At 55.5% G+C, this 15,464-nt stretch overlaps 1 protein-coding gene and 1 long non-coding RNA gene across 5 annotated transcripts; one reads left to right on the top strand and one right to left on the bottom strand.

The window, feature by feature from the left end:
- Positions 1 to 4,063: 4,063 nt before the first annotated feature.
- PKDCC (protein kinase domain containing, cytoplasmic) lies at positions 4,064 to 14,119 on the top strand. Of its 4 annotated transcripts, none has more exons than XM_025260916.2 (7): positions 4,064 to 4,812; positions 8,869 to 8,991; positions 9,696 to 9,880; positions 10,556 to 10,635; positions 10,850 to 10,977; positions 12,841 to 13,014; positions 13,221 to 14,119. In XM_025260916.2, exons 1-7 carry the CDS (start codon positions 4,174 to 4,176, stop codon positions 13,290 to 13,292), a joined length of 1,401 nt encoding a protein of 466 aa, XP_025116701.2. In that variant the 5' UTR covers positions 4,064 to 4,173; the 3' UTR covers positions 13,293 to 14,119. The 4 variants fall into 4 exon arrangements, with proteins under 4 accessions (XP_025116701.2, XP_044781787.1, XP_025116699.2 ...); XM_025260914.2 differs by having other exon boundaries at positions 4,069 to 4,812; positions 9,609 to 9,880; XM_025260915.2 differs by having other exon boundaries at positions 4,075 to 4,812; positions 9,609 to 9,880; positions 10,870 to 10,977.
- LOC123328445 lies at positions 4,737 to 7,332 on the bottom strand. The gene is made up of 3 exons (XR_006543268.1): positions 7,191 to 7,332; positions 6,699 to 6,875; positions 4,737 to 4,876 (listed from the first exon to the last, which is right to left on the bottom strand). It is a non-coding gene; the product is annotated as an uncharacterized LOC123328445 (long non-coding RNA).
- Positions 14,120 to 15,464: the final 1,345 nt, after the last annotated feature.

Below are 15,464 nucleotides of genomic sequence, written 5' to 3' on the forward strand. Positions count from 1 at the left end.
GTCTTCCATTTTCTTCATGAGAAAATTAACACACAGAGAGATTAACTAATTCACCCGAAGTAACTCATTTAATGAAATTTGAACCCAGGCTTCTTGGTTTCTTGTAGCCCCAAACTCTTTGGTCTACATCAAGGTTTCCAAGACCTGAGAAATGTGTTTTGTACATTTCCTTTTAAAGAAAATAAATTCACAGAACTCTAAGAATAGGCCTTCAAGGTCCCAGGGACCCAGGTATCTCAAGTGAGGTAGCAGTGTCTGTGACTCACTATTTTCTGGGAGACCTTGATGAACCAGCTAGCAGCTAGCAAAGATGTGGAAAGGCTGAGGACTGAGTGTTACAGTCGCTTCAGTCGTGTCCGAATCTTTGTGACCCTAAGGACTGTAGCCCTCCAGGCTCTTCCATCCGTGGGATTCTCCACGCAAGAATACTGGAGTGAGTTGCCATGCCCTCCTGCCCCCTGGGATCTTCCTGACCCAGGGATCGAACCCGTGTCTCCTGAGTCTCTTGCATTGCAAGCAGATTCTTTACCGCTGAGCCACTGGGGAAGCCAGTGGGTAAGGCTACAAGTGAGCATTTCAGGAAAAGGAACTGGGAGGGCCACAGGGGAAAACACAAATGACGGCCCCAAGTCAGGAGCCAGTGCAGGCAACAGGTCAAGGGGGTCTGGTTCTGTGCGGGGAAATGCAAAGAGGGGAACTGGGCCAGGTGCAGGGCTGGAGCCAGCTCCCAAAGGCCTGAAGGTCCAGTTCAGTTTCTCCTCCAGGTTTCTGAGCTGCAGAGTGACATTCCAAAAGACGTATTTGAGACCTGGCCTGGAGGGAGAAGGCAGACAATAAAGAGGACTGAGGAGAAGATGATATTCCTATCCTGGCAGCCTAAGAAAATCTGACAAAGCATGCAGAAAGACATGTATTTTGAAGACATTTCCAAAGAAATTTAGTATTTTGGAGTTTGGACCATCTGCCTCCTCCCTAAGGATTGCTATCCAAGCTAGTCTTTGGATGGGGTGAGGGTGTGATAAGTAGAGGGAGCGGCTGGAAAACATGGTGTGTTTGAAGCACTGAGCTCTTGAACAGGCAGACACAGCACCACCACTGTGGCCCTGAGTAAGAGCTGGAGGAGGGACCCAGTGCTCTGAGCTGCCTGTGGGCCTGAGGACTCTGGTCGGAGAGGCCCAGGCTACTGGCCTTGCCAGGTCTTCGGAGCAGGGCAGATAGTAAATCTGGATCCTGAACAAGAGTTTTAGGTCTTTTTCAGTTCTTTGAAATGATGATTCTACTCCTTGGGTGGCAAAGAAAAAAAGAAAGCAAACAAGCACAATTTGGTTAAGAAGTCAAGAAACTGCCAATTCAGAAACACTAATCTGTTTAAAACGTTAAACCTCTTTTTTTCAGAGGCCAAAAACCTATTTCCATCAAAGATTGTATATGTCTGTATGTCTGAGAGCCAGCGAGGGAGACCGAGTGAGTGTGAGAACGAGAGCTGAAATGCCTTTGTTCCTGTGTGAGGTCACTGTCCATGGGCTCACGCGTGTGCATTGTATGTATGTATATTCAGGCCTTTTCTCAGGCCCTGTGTGCACTGAACTTTCAAACCATAACAGAAACACTGAAGCTTGGCAAAGATATCACAGGAATAATTATCTAATTTCAGACCATGTTATTATAATACCTACATGATGTGTAACGAACTTAACAATGTTCATGTTATATTCACCAACTCTGAGTTAGAGATTCAACAATGCCAAGCCCTACCTAGGAGGTTTCTCCAAGATTCTAGAGCACAGCAGGCCCCAAAGAAAGCTCTTTAAGGAACATTCCCCCTATAATAGCTTCCCCATGGATCAGGAGGTTGGACTAATAGATCCCAAGAGTTCTCTGGAAGGGAGGCAGAGCACTGGGATGGCAACTCTGTCTTCCCAGAATCCCCAGTCCTCCCCAGCAGAGGAGCCCCTAAGACTAGTAATGTGTTAGTGGCTCAGTCCTGTCCGACTCTTTGGGACCCCATGGACTGTAGCCCGCCAGGCTCTTCTGTCCATGGGGATTCTCCAGGCAAGAATACTGGAGTGGGTTGCCATTCCCTTCTCCAGGGGATCTTCCCGACCCAGGGTTCAAACCCCAGTCTCCTGCGTTGTAGGCGGATTCTTTACTGTCTGAGCCACTGGGGTAAAGAAATGTCCATACCAGTGTCACAGAGGAAGAGAGGTCTTCCCTGACTCAGATGCGGGCCAGGAGGCCTCAGGATCCGCAAGGCCCCTCCCTTCCGTGGGGAGCGGGATTGGACTGTGGCGGAGCATGAGGGGATGTCTGCTGTTTGCTGCTGCTCCCTGTTGACTTTAGCCAGTAGCTCTGTTTACAAACCCAGGTTGGTTTTCCCAGAACAGTTAATTAGACCAAAGACATCTGGTGTGAGGGCTGGGGAGGGCATCTGCTCAGAGCCTTCCCCCACACCCAGCAGCCAAGGGCCGGGGCAGGGCAGAGCAGCTAAACAGGACCAGACCAGACTCTACCAAACCCAAGGTCCTCAGGAGAATGGAGGCTTCTCTCACTCTGCCCTTCCCATGCTTGCCAAGTTAGACTGGACCCCAAATCTCCCACTCTTAGGGGACCCTAGGAGTCAGGGCTGGATACCCCTACAACAGTGGGATCACAGGCTGGTGATTGAGGATTCAGAGCTGTCCTCTGCCCTTCCAGGTCCAAAAGAACCGGCCAGAGATTTCTGTCTTTCTCATCACAGAGATTGCATTCACAACTCTTGAGCCTCCTGGAGGAAAGATTTTCTAGGCCCTCCACCTCCTCCTGCCTCCTCTCGAGCTAATCTCTGACACTGAGAGGAAGAAAGCGATTAACCAGGAAAGGACCAGGGGACAGGAAGGTGCCCAAGAAGGGTGGGGGGATCTAGGTGGACGGGCATCTAGGATTCCAGGGCGCTGAAGAAGCGGAGGACTGCGAGGGGGAGGGGCGGCGGCTTATCTCTCTCAGGAGGGGGGAGCTCACTCCAAACAACTAATGCGCTGGCGTGTGAAAGCTTCTCAATTAGCGCTAATGATGCAATCAGGGAGGGAGGAGGAGGGACCAGAAGTTCTGCTGGAGTCAGCACCTACTTACACACATGGTACACACTCCCTTCCTCGGACACAGTGGCCCCTTCAGCACACTAATGCAACACGCTCCAGAGACAATCAGGACCACGCATGTCCGTGGATACAAGTGCTCTTTGTACAAATTACTAGCACGAATAAAGTTCGTGATCCGCGGCTAACGTCTGTCTGCAGGAATCCCCAGGGTAGGGTTTCGATGTGGGGCTTTAGGAACAAGGAAAATCAGAAAAACTTGGTAGGGGACATGGAAGAGGGCATCTCCTGATTTTTCTTCGGATCCCAGAGTTCCCGTCCTACGGGCGCTCGCAGGTGCCAGCCCCTGAGCGCCCGCCTCCCCATTCCCGGCCCCCGAATCCGCGACTAAGCGATAAGCAGCGTCCCCCGCGTGCGGCGGGCCCCACGCCCCTTCCCCGCGCCCAGCCAGCCCCACGGCCCCGGGTCCCAGGGAGGGCGCACCCCGGACCCAGCTGCTCGTCCCTTCCGGAACCGGTTACCCGCCGGCCTCGCCCCTCCGTTTGCTCCCCAATCCTGCCCCGCCGGCTCAGTTGACCGCCTCCCGGGCCCGTTATCTGGCCGCCCCGGCCCCGTTATCCGCCCTCGCTCTGGGTCCGATCCCCTCGGCTCGTTCCGGGGCCGCCGCCGCCGCCTCCCCTTCTCCCCCGGCCGGCGATCCCGGGCTGGGCAGGGCCGGAGCCGCCTCCGAGCCGCTTCTCAGGCCCGGACGGCCGCGGGAGGAGGTCCCGCTGTCAGTCAGCGGGGAAGGCCGGGCCGGCCGGAGGGGGCGGCGCCGAGGACGGGCTCGGGCCGGGAGCTGGGAGGCGGAGGCGGAGGGGGCGGGGGCGGGGGCGGCTCCGGGCCTTATAAGCGGCGGGGGCAGGGCGAGAGGGAGGCAAGTGTCAGGCCGATGTGCCGCCCGCGAGGGGCCGGGGCCGGGGTCGGGGCCGCCGGGGCCATGCGCGTGGGCTGGGCAGGGGGCCGGCGGAGCGCAGAGCGGAGCCGCCTCGGAGCCTGAGCCTCCCGGGGCCGCGGCCGGGGAGCCGCGCGGGGCCGGCCGGCCGGGGGGAGGGGAGCGATGCGGCGCCGGCGGGCGGCGGTGGCCGCGGGTTTCTGCGCCTCCTTCCTGCTGGGCTCGGTCCTCAACGTGCTCTTCGCACCGGGCTCGGAGCCTCCACGGCCCGGCCAGTCCCCGGGGCCCTCACCAGCCCCGGGCCCGGGCCGTCGCGGGGGCCGCGGGGAGCTGGCCCGGCAGATTCGAGCGCGCTACGAGGAGGTGCAGCGCTATTCCCGCGGGGGCCCCGGGCCCGGGGCTGGCCGGCCGGAGCGGCGGCGCCTTATGGACCTGGCTCCGGGCGGTCCGGGCCTGCAGCGTCCCCGGCCCCCGCGGGCCCGGCCCCTGCCCGACGGCGCTCCGGGCTGGCCCCCGGCTCCCGGCCCGGGCTCCCCTGGTCCGGGCCCGCGTCTGGGCTGCGCCGCGCTCCGCAACGTGTCCGGCGCTCAGTACTTGGGCTCGGGCTACACCAAGGCCGTGTACCGGGTCCGCCTGCCTGGCGGCGCGGCGGTGGCGCTCAAGGCGGTGGACTTCAGCGGCCACGATCTGGGCAGCTGCGTGCGCGAGTTCGGGGCGCGGAGGGGCTGCTATCGACTGGCGGCCCATAAGCTGCTCAAAGAGATGGTGCTGCTGGAGCGGCTGCGGCATCCCAACGTGCTGCAGGTACGAGGGTGCGGGTGCGGGGCTGAGGGTGCTGGCTGGACGTGCCCAGGTCCGGTCTCTCTGGCTAGAAGAGAACCCTTGTTTTTACACATAAAGAAGCGGAGCCCCAGTGACTGTGCCAGGTTAAACTGGGGGACAGAACCCGGTCCATGGCAGCTCCCCTCTACACCACCCTGCTTCTCATTCCTGGGTGGCCGTCCGGAGAGACTCCCGGGTTCCTCAGCTTCCACACCAAAACAGATCAGGACAGAGGGTTCCAAAACTCGGGATGGGGATTGGAGTCTGTTTGGACTTAGGACCCTGCTTCTGGCTGGAGCTGGGGTGTTGAGCACCAGGGAAATGACCCCAAACCAAGACGCTGAACAGAGCTCATCCCTGAGCTAGGGGCACAGCTGCAGTGATCTGTTCACTTTCTTGATGGAATCTGAACCCCACTTCTCTCAACTTCCAAACAGTGACTTATCTGACTTTGAAGGTGGGATGGCACAGCAAATGGGGTTGGAAGAGCTAGAAAAAGACCAGGTTTGATTCCCCAAGAATATCGGGTACCCCACCCAGAAGCCACTGGAAGAACTGGAGGGGATTGGATAGTAGGCCACAAAATGCATAGCCCTTCCTTGAGGAGACCCTGGGCCTCAAAGTAGGCTTTGGGGAACCTTTGGGGTCCTAGCTCAATGCTCAGGGGACAGGCTGAGGGCCTGAGGGTCTGAGAGTCACATTACCTGAGCAAATGTGGCCAAGAGACTGAAGGATTGAGAAGGCCAGATGCCCAGGTTCCTAGTAAATGGGACTCTGTCTCTCCCATTCACTGGGGAGCAGAGAGGAAAGATGAGACCCCACCTTGTCCCCTCCAGGCTAGACTGAGGGAGTGGGCGTCTCACAGTCCCAGCACTGCCCTAACACACCCACTTCCTCCTCTCCCCCAGCTCTCCTACGTCCTTGAGTCAGTCCTGGGATTAGACAAACTGTTCCCTTGGCACATGTCTGAGCAGACGGAGAGGGGAATCCCTGACTGCTCCTGGCCCAGTGAACACAGGGTGTGTGCAGGCTCCCCAGCTGAGGAACCATGCCCACACCTTCCACCTCCCAGCCCACTCACATGAATCTTTCTGCACCCGGGAGAATTGAGCAAAAACCCAGGAGTCCCTCCCTTCTTTCCTCAGGAGTGAGATGGACCCCAGGTCTGGGCATCACAGAATAGTAGAGAGAAGTCAGAGAGCTATTGACATCACTGCTGGCACCCAGGCTACCCCAGCCCTGATTAGACACGTGTCGACTGGGTCCTGGGTTCTGAACTGGTTGCAGGTCAGGCAGAGCCAGCAGCTGTGGGTGGCTTGCCTGGTGGCATAGCTGACTCTGGAGCTGCAGGGAATGAGCAGCTGGTTACGTGGCTATTCTAACTGGGAGGATCTAGTTCTCTTCCCTTCCTGGGGGCTCCTGGGAACTTTTCGGAAACTGGGGTGTCAGTCAGATTCCGAGGCAGTGGGGAAGGTCTTGAGTATGTTAGCAGGATATTGAGTGTTAATTGACTCAAGACCCCTCTCCCTTACGGCAGATTGGAGGTTTGCTGTGCTCTCCTGTCTCTTAAGGAACTCCTCCCGCCCTCTCTTACCCAACTCAGACTTCAACACGAGCATCAGCTAACCACCCCCTCGTATATCACAGAATGGTCCTCCACTTTAATGTCAGGCCCCCACCACAATGCTGGAGGTGTCAAAGAAAAAAATTATAACTGGTTTTCACTCAGTCCCTCTCTAGACCAAGACTGGGTTGGCTGTGTGACTCTTACAGGGTGGGATTGGGGTGAGTTGCCTTAAGACACAAGTGGGTGGGAGGGTCCCAGGTCCTTTCTGTGAGGGGAGAAGTGAAAAGCTACCCTTACTTACAGGGAGGTGGAGGAACCTTGGGGTGAATTTAGGGACGGCTTTGGTGGAGGGTCTCATCCCCAGACCCCCAGGCCAGTATCCCTCTGGCTTCTTAGCAGTGTCACTTCTGCCTCCAAAGAGGGTCTTCTACTTGGGGGTCTTCTTACTCAGGAGGCTTCCATTCAGGTGTGCAGGGAACTAGAAATAATGTTGTTTTAATACCTCTTAATCATTTAAAATTTCAAAATTGTTCGACTGTTTGCTGAACCAGGGAGGAGCCAGAGAGTGCTTCCCGCTCCCCGAGGCTCCCTCCCCCTCTCTGGCAGCCCCAGAGTTGGCGCCGTGGGTGTTCAAACAGCAAAGGCCCAGGACAGCTTGTCCCACTGGGCACTTCTCAGAGCTTGCTGTGGTCTCTGGGACTGCCCGGGCGGGATGTCTCCATCCATCTTCTGTGACCCCTCCCCAGCCCACCTCTGACACACACACAACACACGCACACACACACTCCCTCACGTGATAGATGCCTCTATAGCCCAGGGTCAAAGGGCACAAGGGTCTCCCCTCCCCTGCACCTCTGTCGTTCTGGGGCCGCCAGCCTCAGCTGGGGCCCCAGGCCTGCCTGGGCCCTGATTCTGGCCCTGCCAGAGTATATTTCTTCTCCCAGAGGAACAAAAGATGCGACTGAAATGCTCAGCCTCTCGCTTCCTAGGGGGGTTAATGGTGTCTTTTTATTTTTTCCTGAGGGGTGTTTGATTAATACCTCGTTAACAGCGCATTTAACGACCTCCGGGTGTTTAATAACCTTCAGAAGTTTCCCACAAAGGCTCAGACTCTGGGCAAGAAAATGAGAACCAGGCTCTAGGGCTGCTCCTTTTACCTCCCCCTACCGCTGCCCCCTTTGGGATCTGGGGCCTCCCTGGGCTGATGTGGGGTGGGGAGGGAAGAAGAGGAGGGGAGAAGAGGGCACCCGGGATTTCCCCCGATCCCCCAAGTCACCACCCTAGTGATCTGAGATGTGCCTTTCCTCATGCCGGCAGGACTGAGGTGGCTGGCTCCAGGGATGGGGAGGCTAAAAGGTCCCTACTGGGATGGAAGGGAGAGTGTAGGGGCCGGGAGTGGAACCGAGAAGGGTGAAAGCTGCAGGGACATCTAGCCCAGGGGCTTGGCTCTGCTGGTATCCACCCCACCCCCACCCCATCTCCTCTCTTCCTACTCTGGCCCCAACAACTTGGCCTTTGTGTTCCTGCCCCACAGGGTGCTGGGTGTTTTGAGCACCGGCTGATCCCTTAGCTGATGTGCAGCGAGGTGGGAAAGGCGGGAACAAGCAGGGCTCTCCATGGATCCTGGTTTAGGTGTCGGTGACAAAGTCAGGCTGTGTTTCCCAGAAGCCCCTGGCCAGCTGAGCTGTACAAAGCCCCTCCCCCAGATCCTATGGAGTGGAAAGGCCCTTGAGACCATGCCCTCAAAGAACAGTGACGAACTCACTACTACCCCAGCTGATAATGGGTCATTCCCCCACCCCCACCAACTATGCAATGAACACCCAAGGGTATGAGCCCTGGATTCTTTTTGTACTGATGCAACACTTGTTACAAATCTTCAGGAAGATTGCTTTCCCTACAGAAAAACCAGAGCAAAGGAAAAATGAAGGTGCCTGTAAGTGGAAATGATGAAGCAAAGACAAGCATTAGAACAGGGGAGGAGGTACAATAACCATTTGTTGGTTTGCCAGTTAGCAAATGGTACTCTTGGAAAGAACAAGGTTGTGGAATCAGAGTGACATATATTTAAATCCTAGCTCCTGCATTTCTTAACTGTGTGACTTTGTGGCGTTAATTTAACCTCTCTGAGTTGGTTTCCTCACATGGGATTTGGAGATACTAATAGTACCAACTATGCCCTTTTAGGTTATTCTAAGAATTGAGTTATGCATGTAAAACATTTAGCACAGTGCCTGGCACATGGTTATCACATGGTGCTCAGACCTGCCCATTTACCTGAGTGGCCAGAGGTAAGGGGCTGCTAGAACAGTGGGCTAGAGCACAGGCTTCCCAGGCAGAGTGGCTATTCTCTTCTGGCCTGAGCTGAAGCAGAGACCTAGGGATGGGAGGGTGGGGGCATCTGACAACCCAGCTCTTCCTCGTTCCTGTCCCCACCCTGTGACCCCATGACCCGACTGGGCCTCTTTCAGCTCTATGGCTACTGCTACCAGGACAGTGAGGACATCCCAGACACCCTGACCACCATCACGGAGCTGGGCGCCCCTGTGGAGATGATCCAGCTGCTGCAGACTTCTTGGGAGGATCGCTTCCGAGTGAGCAGGGAGGAGGGCCAGTTGGCCTTGGGTTCCTGGCTGGGATGGTTCTCCCTTAGAAGGTCAGCCCTCCAGAGCAGCTTGGACTCCTCCTTAGTTGAGGGAGGGAAGGAGGGAGGATGCTGCGAAGTTGACTCAGCCATCAGCCAAAGGGTTAAAAAAAAAAAACCAAGGCAGAGAGGATCCTGGTTTTGTACTCCTGTTCCACACACACACACATACCCCCTCAGCCTGGCTGCAGGAGGGCCAGTGTCCTAGGTCTAGAAAGATCTTAAGGTCATCTTGGCCTGCCCTCTATTTGCATGCACTAGACAGAACCCACACTGAGATGAAACTTCAGAGAGGAGTCCCCAAATTTCCCTTGCCCATTTCCCCACTTTCTCCATGTTACCCTCAGGGTCGGGCCAGCCATGGGGTCGTAGAAAATCACTGGTTTGCTCCGTAAGGTTCCAGGCCTCAGCCCTTAGTGAACACTCGAGCCTTTAAAAGAAAGGCAAACCACCCCCCACCCCCCCACACACACAGCTCAGTCCAGAGCCTCAGAGGAGGGCACCCTGGAGCCCCCAGGCTCCCCTCCCTGGAGGAAAGCAGTGAGCAGTCCGGTGTCTGCCCCTCAGATCTGCCTGAGCCTGGGCCGGCTTCTCCACCACCTGGCCCACTCCCCGCTGGGCTCGGTCACTCTGCTGGACTTCCGCCCCCGACAGTTTGTGCTGGTGGACGGGGAGCTGAAGGTGACAGATCTGGATGACGCCCGTGTGGAGGAGACGCCGTGCACAGGCAACGCTGACTGCATACTCGAGTTCCCAGCCAGGAACTTCACCCTGCCTTGCTCTGCCCAGGGCTGGTGCGAGGCCATGAATGAGAAACGCAACCTCTACAATGCCTACAGGTGACTTCCACCCCCACTCAGGAGGACCAGCGAGAGGCCCCAGGGGGCACGGCAGGGAGGGGAGCTCACACGGGGTCCAAGAGACCAGCCAAGGCCGGAGACTCTGCCATGACCAATGGAGTGGCAGGGGCGGAGAAAGGCTCCCCTGCATCCAGAAGGGAACAGGCAGGCTCCTGACCATGAAGCTAAAAATAGTCAGCTCCAAGGAGAATCCGGGTTAGGGGGTGGCAGCTGGAGGCTTCTTAAAATAGCATCAGACTCAGCCTAGGGCTGGTGGGAGGGCCCTGCCCCTTCCTCCCCAGGCCCTTCACTAGTGGAAGCTCCTCATAGAGCCAAGCCATGGAAGTTGGTCTGACACAGGTCAACCTGGGGGATAATGTGGGGCTGAGGGGTGGACAAGTTCCCAGGATGGATGGGGAAAACACACCTCAGACTTCAATTTGGTGTGAAGTTACTTGTGGCCTTAGCATCTGCTCAGACCCCAACAGGGCACATGCTGAATTGACTCCTTAGTCTGAATCGACTCCTAGGCATCCTCTGGTGCTGTATGGGTGAGATGGTTAGCCCAAGGGATCAGGCTCCCTAGCAAGATTGGGGTTCTGTCCCAAGTTGGGGTAGAGGAAGGCTATGTGCCCACAGGCTGGACCTTGAGCCCCTGATTTCTCTCGGCCCCAGGTTTTTCTTCACATACCTCCTGCCCCATAGTGCCCCGCCTTCACTCCGGCCCCTGCTGGACAGCATCGTCAACGCCACAGGTGAGCACTGCCTCCCATCACCTTGTCCCCCGCATTTCCAGCAAGCGTGGGAACAAGAATGGCCCAGGGTGGCACACAGTCCAGAAACATCACTTCCCAAAGTAGATTCTGTGGCAAACCCCCGCCCCAGTCCTCCGGTCATCAGGGCCCAGGCTCCAGAGTTGGGGTGGGTGGGGGTGGGGAGGGAGATGTAGGAGCCCAGGCGCCCTCTTAGAGCCACACTGCACTCTGCAGGAGAGCTTGCCTGGGGGGTGGACGAGACCCTGGCCCAGCTGGAGAAGGTGCTGCACCTGTACCGGAGCGGGCAGTATCTGCAGAACTCCACTGCGGGCAGCCAAGCCGGTGAGTGGCCCCTGTAGGGATTCAGGGGCAGGGAAGGTGGGGCGCAGTTCGAGGAGAGTGATCCCCCTAGTTGGGGAAGTGGCTCAACCTTCCTTTGAGACTCACTTGGAGTGATGCAGAGAGACTGCTTGGCCTTCACTCAGAGATCTTCCCTTTGACTGAGCTAGAACAACTATGTATGTGTGTGTTAGTCGCTCAGTCGTATCCGACTGCTTGCAACCCTGTGGACTGTAGCTCTCCAGGCTCCTCTGTCCATATGATTCTCCAGACATGAATCCTGGAGTGAGTTGCCATTTCCTTCTCCAGGGGATCCTCCCAACCCAGGGATCAAACCTTGGTCTTCGGCATAGCAGGCAGATTCTTTACCATCTGAGCCACCAGGGAAGCCCGGGAATAACTATAATTCTGCCTTGAACCGGGGATTGGGCTCTAACACCCCTTCTCTGGGTGGCTGCAAAGCTCCTTCTGTATTGTGTGTACTTTCAGCAAGGTATTTACACCTTGAGCCTCACTTTCCTCATCTGTGAATTGGGTTCAGTATTACCTGCCTCACAAAATTCTTCCGGGGAGTAAATGATAGGTGAAATGTGTGAAAGCAGTTAACTCATTTCCTCTTACACAGCTGGAACACAGTCTGTTTACACTTCTCTCTCCTTCCTCACCCTTCTGGGGCTAGGAGGACGGCTGGAGGTGGAGAGGGCTCCACCTGATACCAGTTAAGGAGCCCCGGAGCAGGGAGAGAATTCCAGTCATGACTTGTAGGCTGCGTGGTCCCTCCGCTGAGGCCCTGGGGTTTAGCATGGTTGGCAGGGGGCGAGGGATGGGCAGCATCCGTATTCAAGGAGCTCTGGCCAGTGTTAGGGGTGGGGGAGCCCTCGTTAGCCCTGTAAATAAAGTTTAACGAGGTGAACAATGGCTGGCTCTGTCCCTGAGGACGCCGTTTATGGGGCTATAAATCACAGCCTGCCCTGGACTTTGGTCTAGTCCCTGTAGAAGAAGGAGGAAGGAAGGCGGGGTGGCCAAGGCCCAGGGCTTCTGCATTATCAGTCCGAAGCTGGGGCTCCCCAGGCAGCAGGAAAGACTCTGATGAACAGGAGGCCTGCAGTGAAGCAGCTTCCGGATTGAGAAGTTTTCAGAGCCTCTGGGGGCTCTTTCTGTGAAATGGGAAGATTTCATATTCTTCCGCCAGCCTCTGCCCCAAACACTTGTGGATTCCCAAATGGTAATCCTTTGTGTTTTACATTCATCTGCATGCCTCTGAACTTCAAAAACTCATGACTGACCCCCGCTACCCAGGAAGCTGGCCTAACCTCTCTCCCAAGGCCAGAAGGAAGTGGGACCAAGGGCAGCCGGAAGCTCTTGCTCCTCAAAGTGTGGTCTGCAGACCAGCAGTTCCGGAAGCTGGTTGGAAATGCCAGTTCCCTGGCCCCACCCCAGACCTTCAGAATCAGAACCTGCATTTTAACAAGATTCCTGAAGACTCACATGCACACTGAAGTTTGGGAAGCCCAGCTTTAAATGTCTAAAATGTTCTAAGCTCAGCAACCAGCGTGGTCAACCAGTATCTCTGTGTGTGTGCATTCGTCCCACACATGTGCCCACCATCACATGCAGTCTAAATCACTTGTGTGCCCTTAGATTTGGGAGATGTGTATCTCCCAAAAGGTAACCTGAGCTTTGCCTTTCCTGAATGGTCATCCCAGTTCCACCATGGTAGCTGCCTGCATCTCCATGCTAGGAAGACTGGGCTGGGTTTTAGACTACCTCTAAGAAATGGGTCTTCTAGCCCTTTAAGGCAAGTGGTCCCAGCCCTTACCCCTGGCCACACAGAGTTCTCACTTGAGCTCCATCTCCAACCCACAGAGTACCAGCGCCTCCCCGACAGTACTATCCCCCAGGAGGACTACCGATGCTGGCCATCCTACCACCATGGAGGCTGCCTCCTTTCCGTGTTCAACCTGGCTGAGGCCGTGGACATCTGTGAGAACCATGCCCAGTGCCAGGCCTTTGTGGTCACCAACCAGACCACCTGGACAGGTGAGCTGGGGGAAAGGACATCCAGAGGGATGTGACCAGACCCCAGAAGAGACTGACGGGTAGTGGTGGCCCCCCATCAGAAGCCAGAAACAATAAGAAGACAAGGAGGCTGAGGGGATGAGATGAGTGTCCTTGTGTTAGAGAGAGTGGCCCTGCCTCCAGAGAGAGAAGCATCCAGTCCTGTTACCTCTCACTTCTGCCTCCAGGTCGGCAACTGGTCTTTTTCAAGACAGGATGGAGCCACGTGGTCCCTGATCCCAGCAAGACCACATATGTGAGGGCCTCTGGCTGAGCCATCTGAGGTTCCGTTGATCATCCCCGCCAGCTGGGCTTGCCCGTGACTTGCCCTAGCAGCACTGCATGTCACATGGGCACCCCTGCAGACCAAGCTGACAGCCCAGACAGACCGAGGTGACCAGGACAACGTGCAATAATGCCAAATGTTAAAAATGTGACTTTACCAGTCTAGGTCTGAGACTGCTGGCTCCAGAGCCAGGAATCAGGGGGGAGGGAGCTGACTGCCCCTCTCACCGTCTCGGCTGCCAGTAGGGCTCAGGCTGGTCTCCCCACTGGGGGCTCTGCCCCTCAATGGGGACAGTTCCATGGGCAGCCCCATCACTGTGTTTATAGTGTGAGAATGTAGCCAGAGCCCCTGCTGCTGGTGCTGCTGCATGTGCCATGGCCCAGCAGGGGCTGCGAGGGGACAATCGGTCATGGAGCACGTTCTCTTAGCCAAGCTCCTGAGCGGAGACTTGAAGGGATGCTCCAAGATGTGGGCGATTCTGTACCCCAGGGCGGCTGCCTCTGGGAACCCAACAGGGGGCGCCTGCCAGCCAGCCCAAGGGCACAGGCAGGAGCACACAAGGTATGAGCCAAGTCGTGGGTTGAGGAGCAGGTAGCAGTTTGAGCCAGGACCTGGGGTGGGGGTGGGGCCGGGGCCTTTCTGCCTCATTTGCTTTCAGTGAAAGCCTCAAAGCAGCCAAAACCAGCCTCTCCCCCCTCCTGGAGTTTGTGTATCCAGAAGCTTTTGTACTTCTTGTTCATTAAAATGTTTATTTTTGTAAAAAAAAATAAAATCAATTAATAAAATGACATTTCACAGCAAGGACTGACCTCCCCAGGCACAGTTTCTTGGCCTGACTTACTTGTGCTCAGTTGTCCCTGGTGTATGTCTGGGAGTTGGGGGAGGAGCGGTGTATGACAAAGAAGTGAAATCTCCATGGCAGACACTGAAGTTTGCAAAATGTGTTTTCAAGCCCTACTCCCATGGCTTCCATCTCCCTCCTTGGTCCTCCACATCCTTGTCCTAACCAAAGACATGAGGAACCCCTTCCCCTAACAAAGTTAAAATTTTAATACCCATTGGCTTCTAATATACAAAGCCTTTACCCAAAGGACTCATGTCCTAATGGTGGGATGTCAGCCATGCCAGGGGATCCTGAGCAGTCTCCAGTCTGGTTGGCTTTGCCTTGGTGGAGGGGTTGGTCCTGGCCATTATCACCACATGGTAATGCACACTTTTCTTTTTCAGAGCCTCTCTTTTCTTTTCTTTTTTTTTTTTTTTTTTTGAGCAAGAAATAAATATATGGAAGGTGGGGAGACAGCATGGAAAGCCCAGCCCCTTCTTCATGGGTTTTGAGAGGGAGGGTCTAACAGGACAAGCCCCAGGTACATGGAGGCCCAGAGTGAAAAGGTTTAAGATCACACTGAGACCAGAGAGAGCCCCAGCATGGATACAAGTCATCTTCTTTTTTTTTTTTTTAATAGTAATTATTTTTTAAAGCTGTGTGATTGTTTTGTTTGATTTAATTTTTCTTTATTTTTTGGCTGCACCATGCAGCCGTGGGATCTTAGTTCCCTGACCAGGAACTGAACCTGTGCCTCCTGCTGTGGAAACATGGAGTGTGAACCACTGGACCACCAATGAATTCTCTGGATGCAAGTCTTCTAATTTGAGATCCCATATCTTCTCGCCTGTACACCATTCTACTTCTAGAATATTCTCAAAGTGCACAAGCCTTTAAGGGCTTTAAGAAGAATAACCGAAGTTTACCTCAGAACCTGATTTCTTCTCACCAAATGTGCTTGGCATAATTTCTTATGCACAGATTGTCCCCTTAGTTCTAAGTAATTGAGGAGCTGATGTTAGTCCCGGAGTCCTCATTATGGAGCCGCTCAGACCCTCAAGGTGGTACCTCAGCACCACCACTCCCAACCCACACACCCTACCTCCTGCCTCTGCTTACTTAGGCTTGGTGACTGTGGAGAGCAGGGAGCATCAGAGGCTGCGCAGAACCTCACACCATGAATCAGCCAAGCTGGGTCCTGCCCATACTCATCACCCTCAGTCCCCACCACTCCAAGGAGGAGTTCGGCTTCCACCAGCCTCCATACCCCTTTCCTCAGCTGAATTCATGCGCTGCCACACGTGTAGCCTGCCCTGTGCCGGC

Source organism: Bubalus bubalis, chromosome 12 (genome assembly GCF_019923935.1).
Source record: "Bubalus bubalis isolate 160015118507 breed Murrah chromosome 12, NDDB_SH_1, whole genome shotgun sequence".
Taxonomy (NCBI): Eukaryota; Metazoa; Chordata; class Mammalia; order Artiodactyla; family Bovidae; genus Bubalus; species Bubalus bubalis.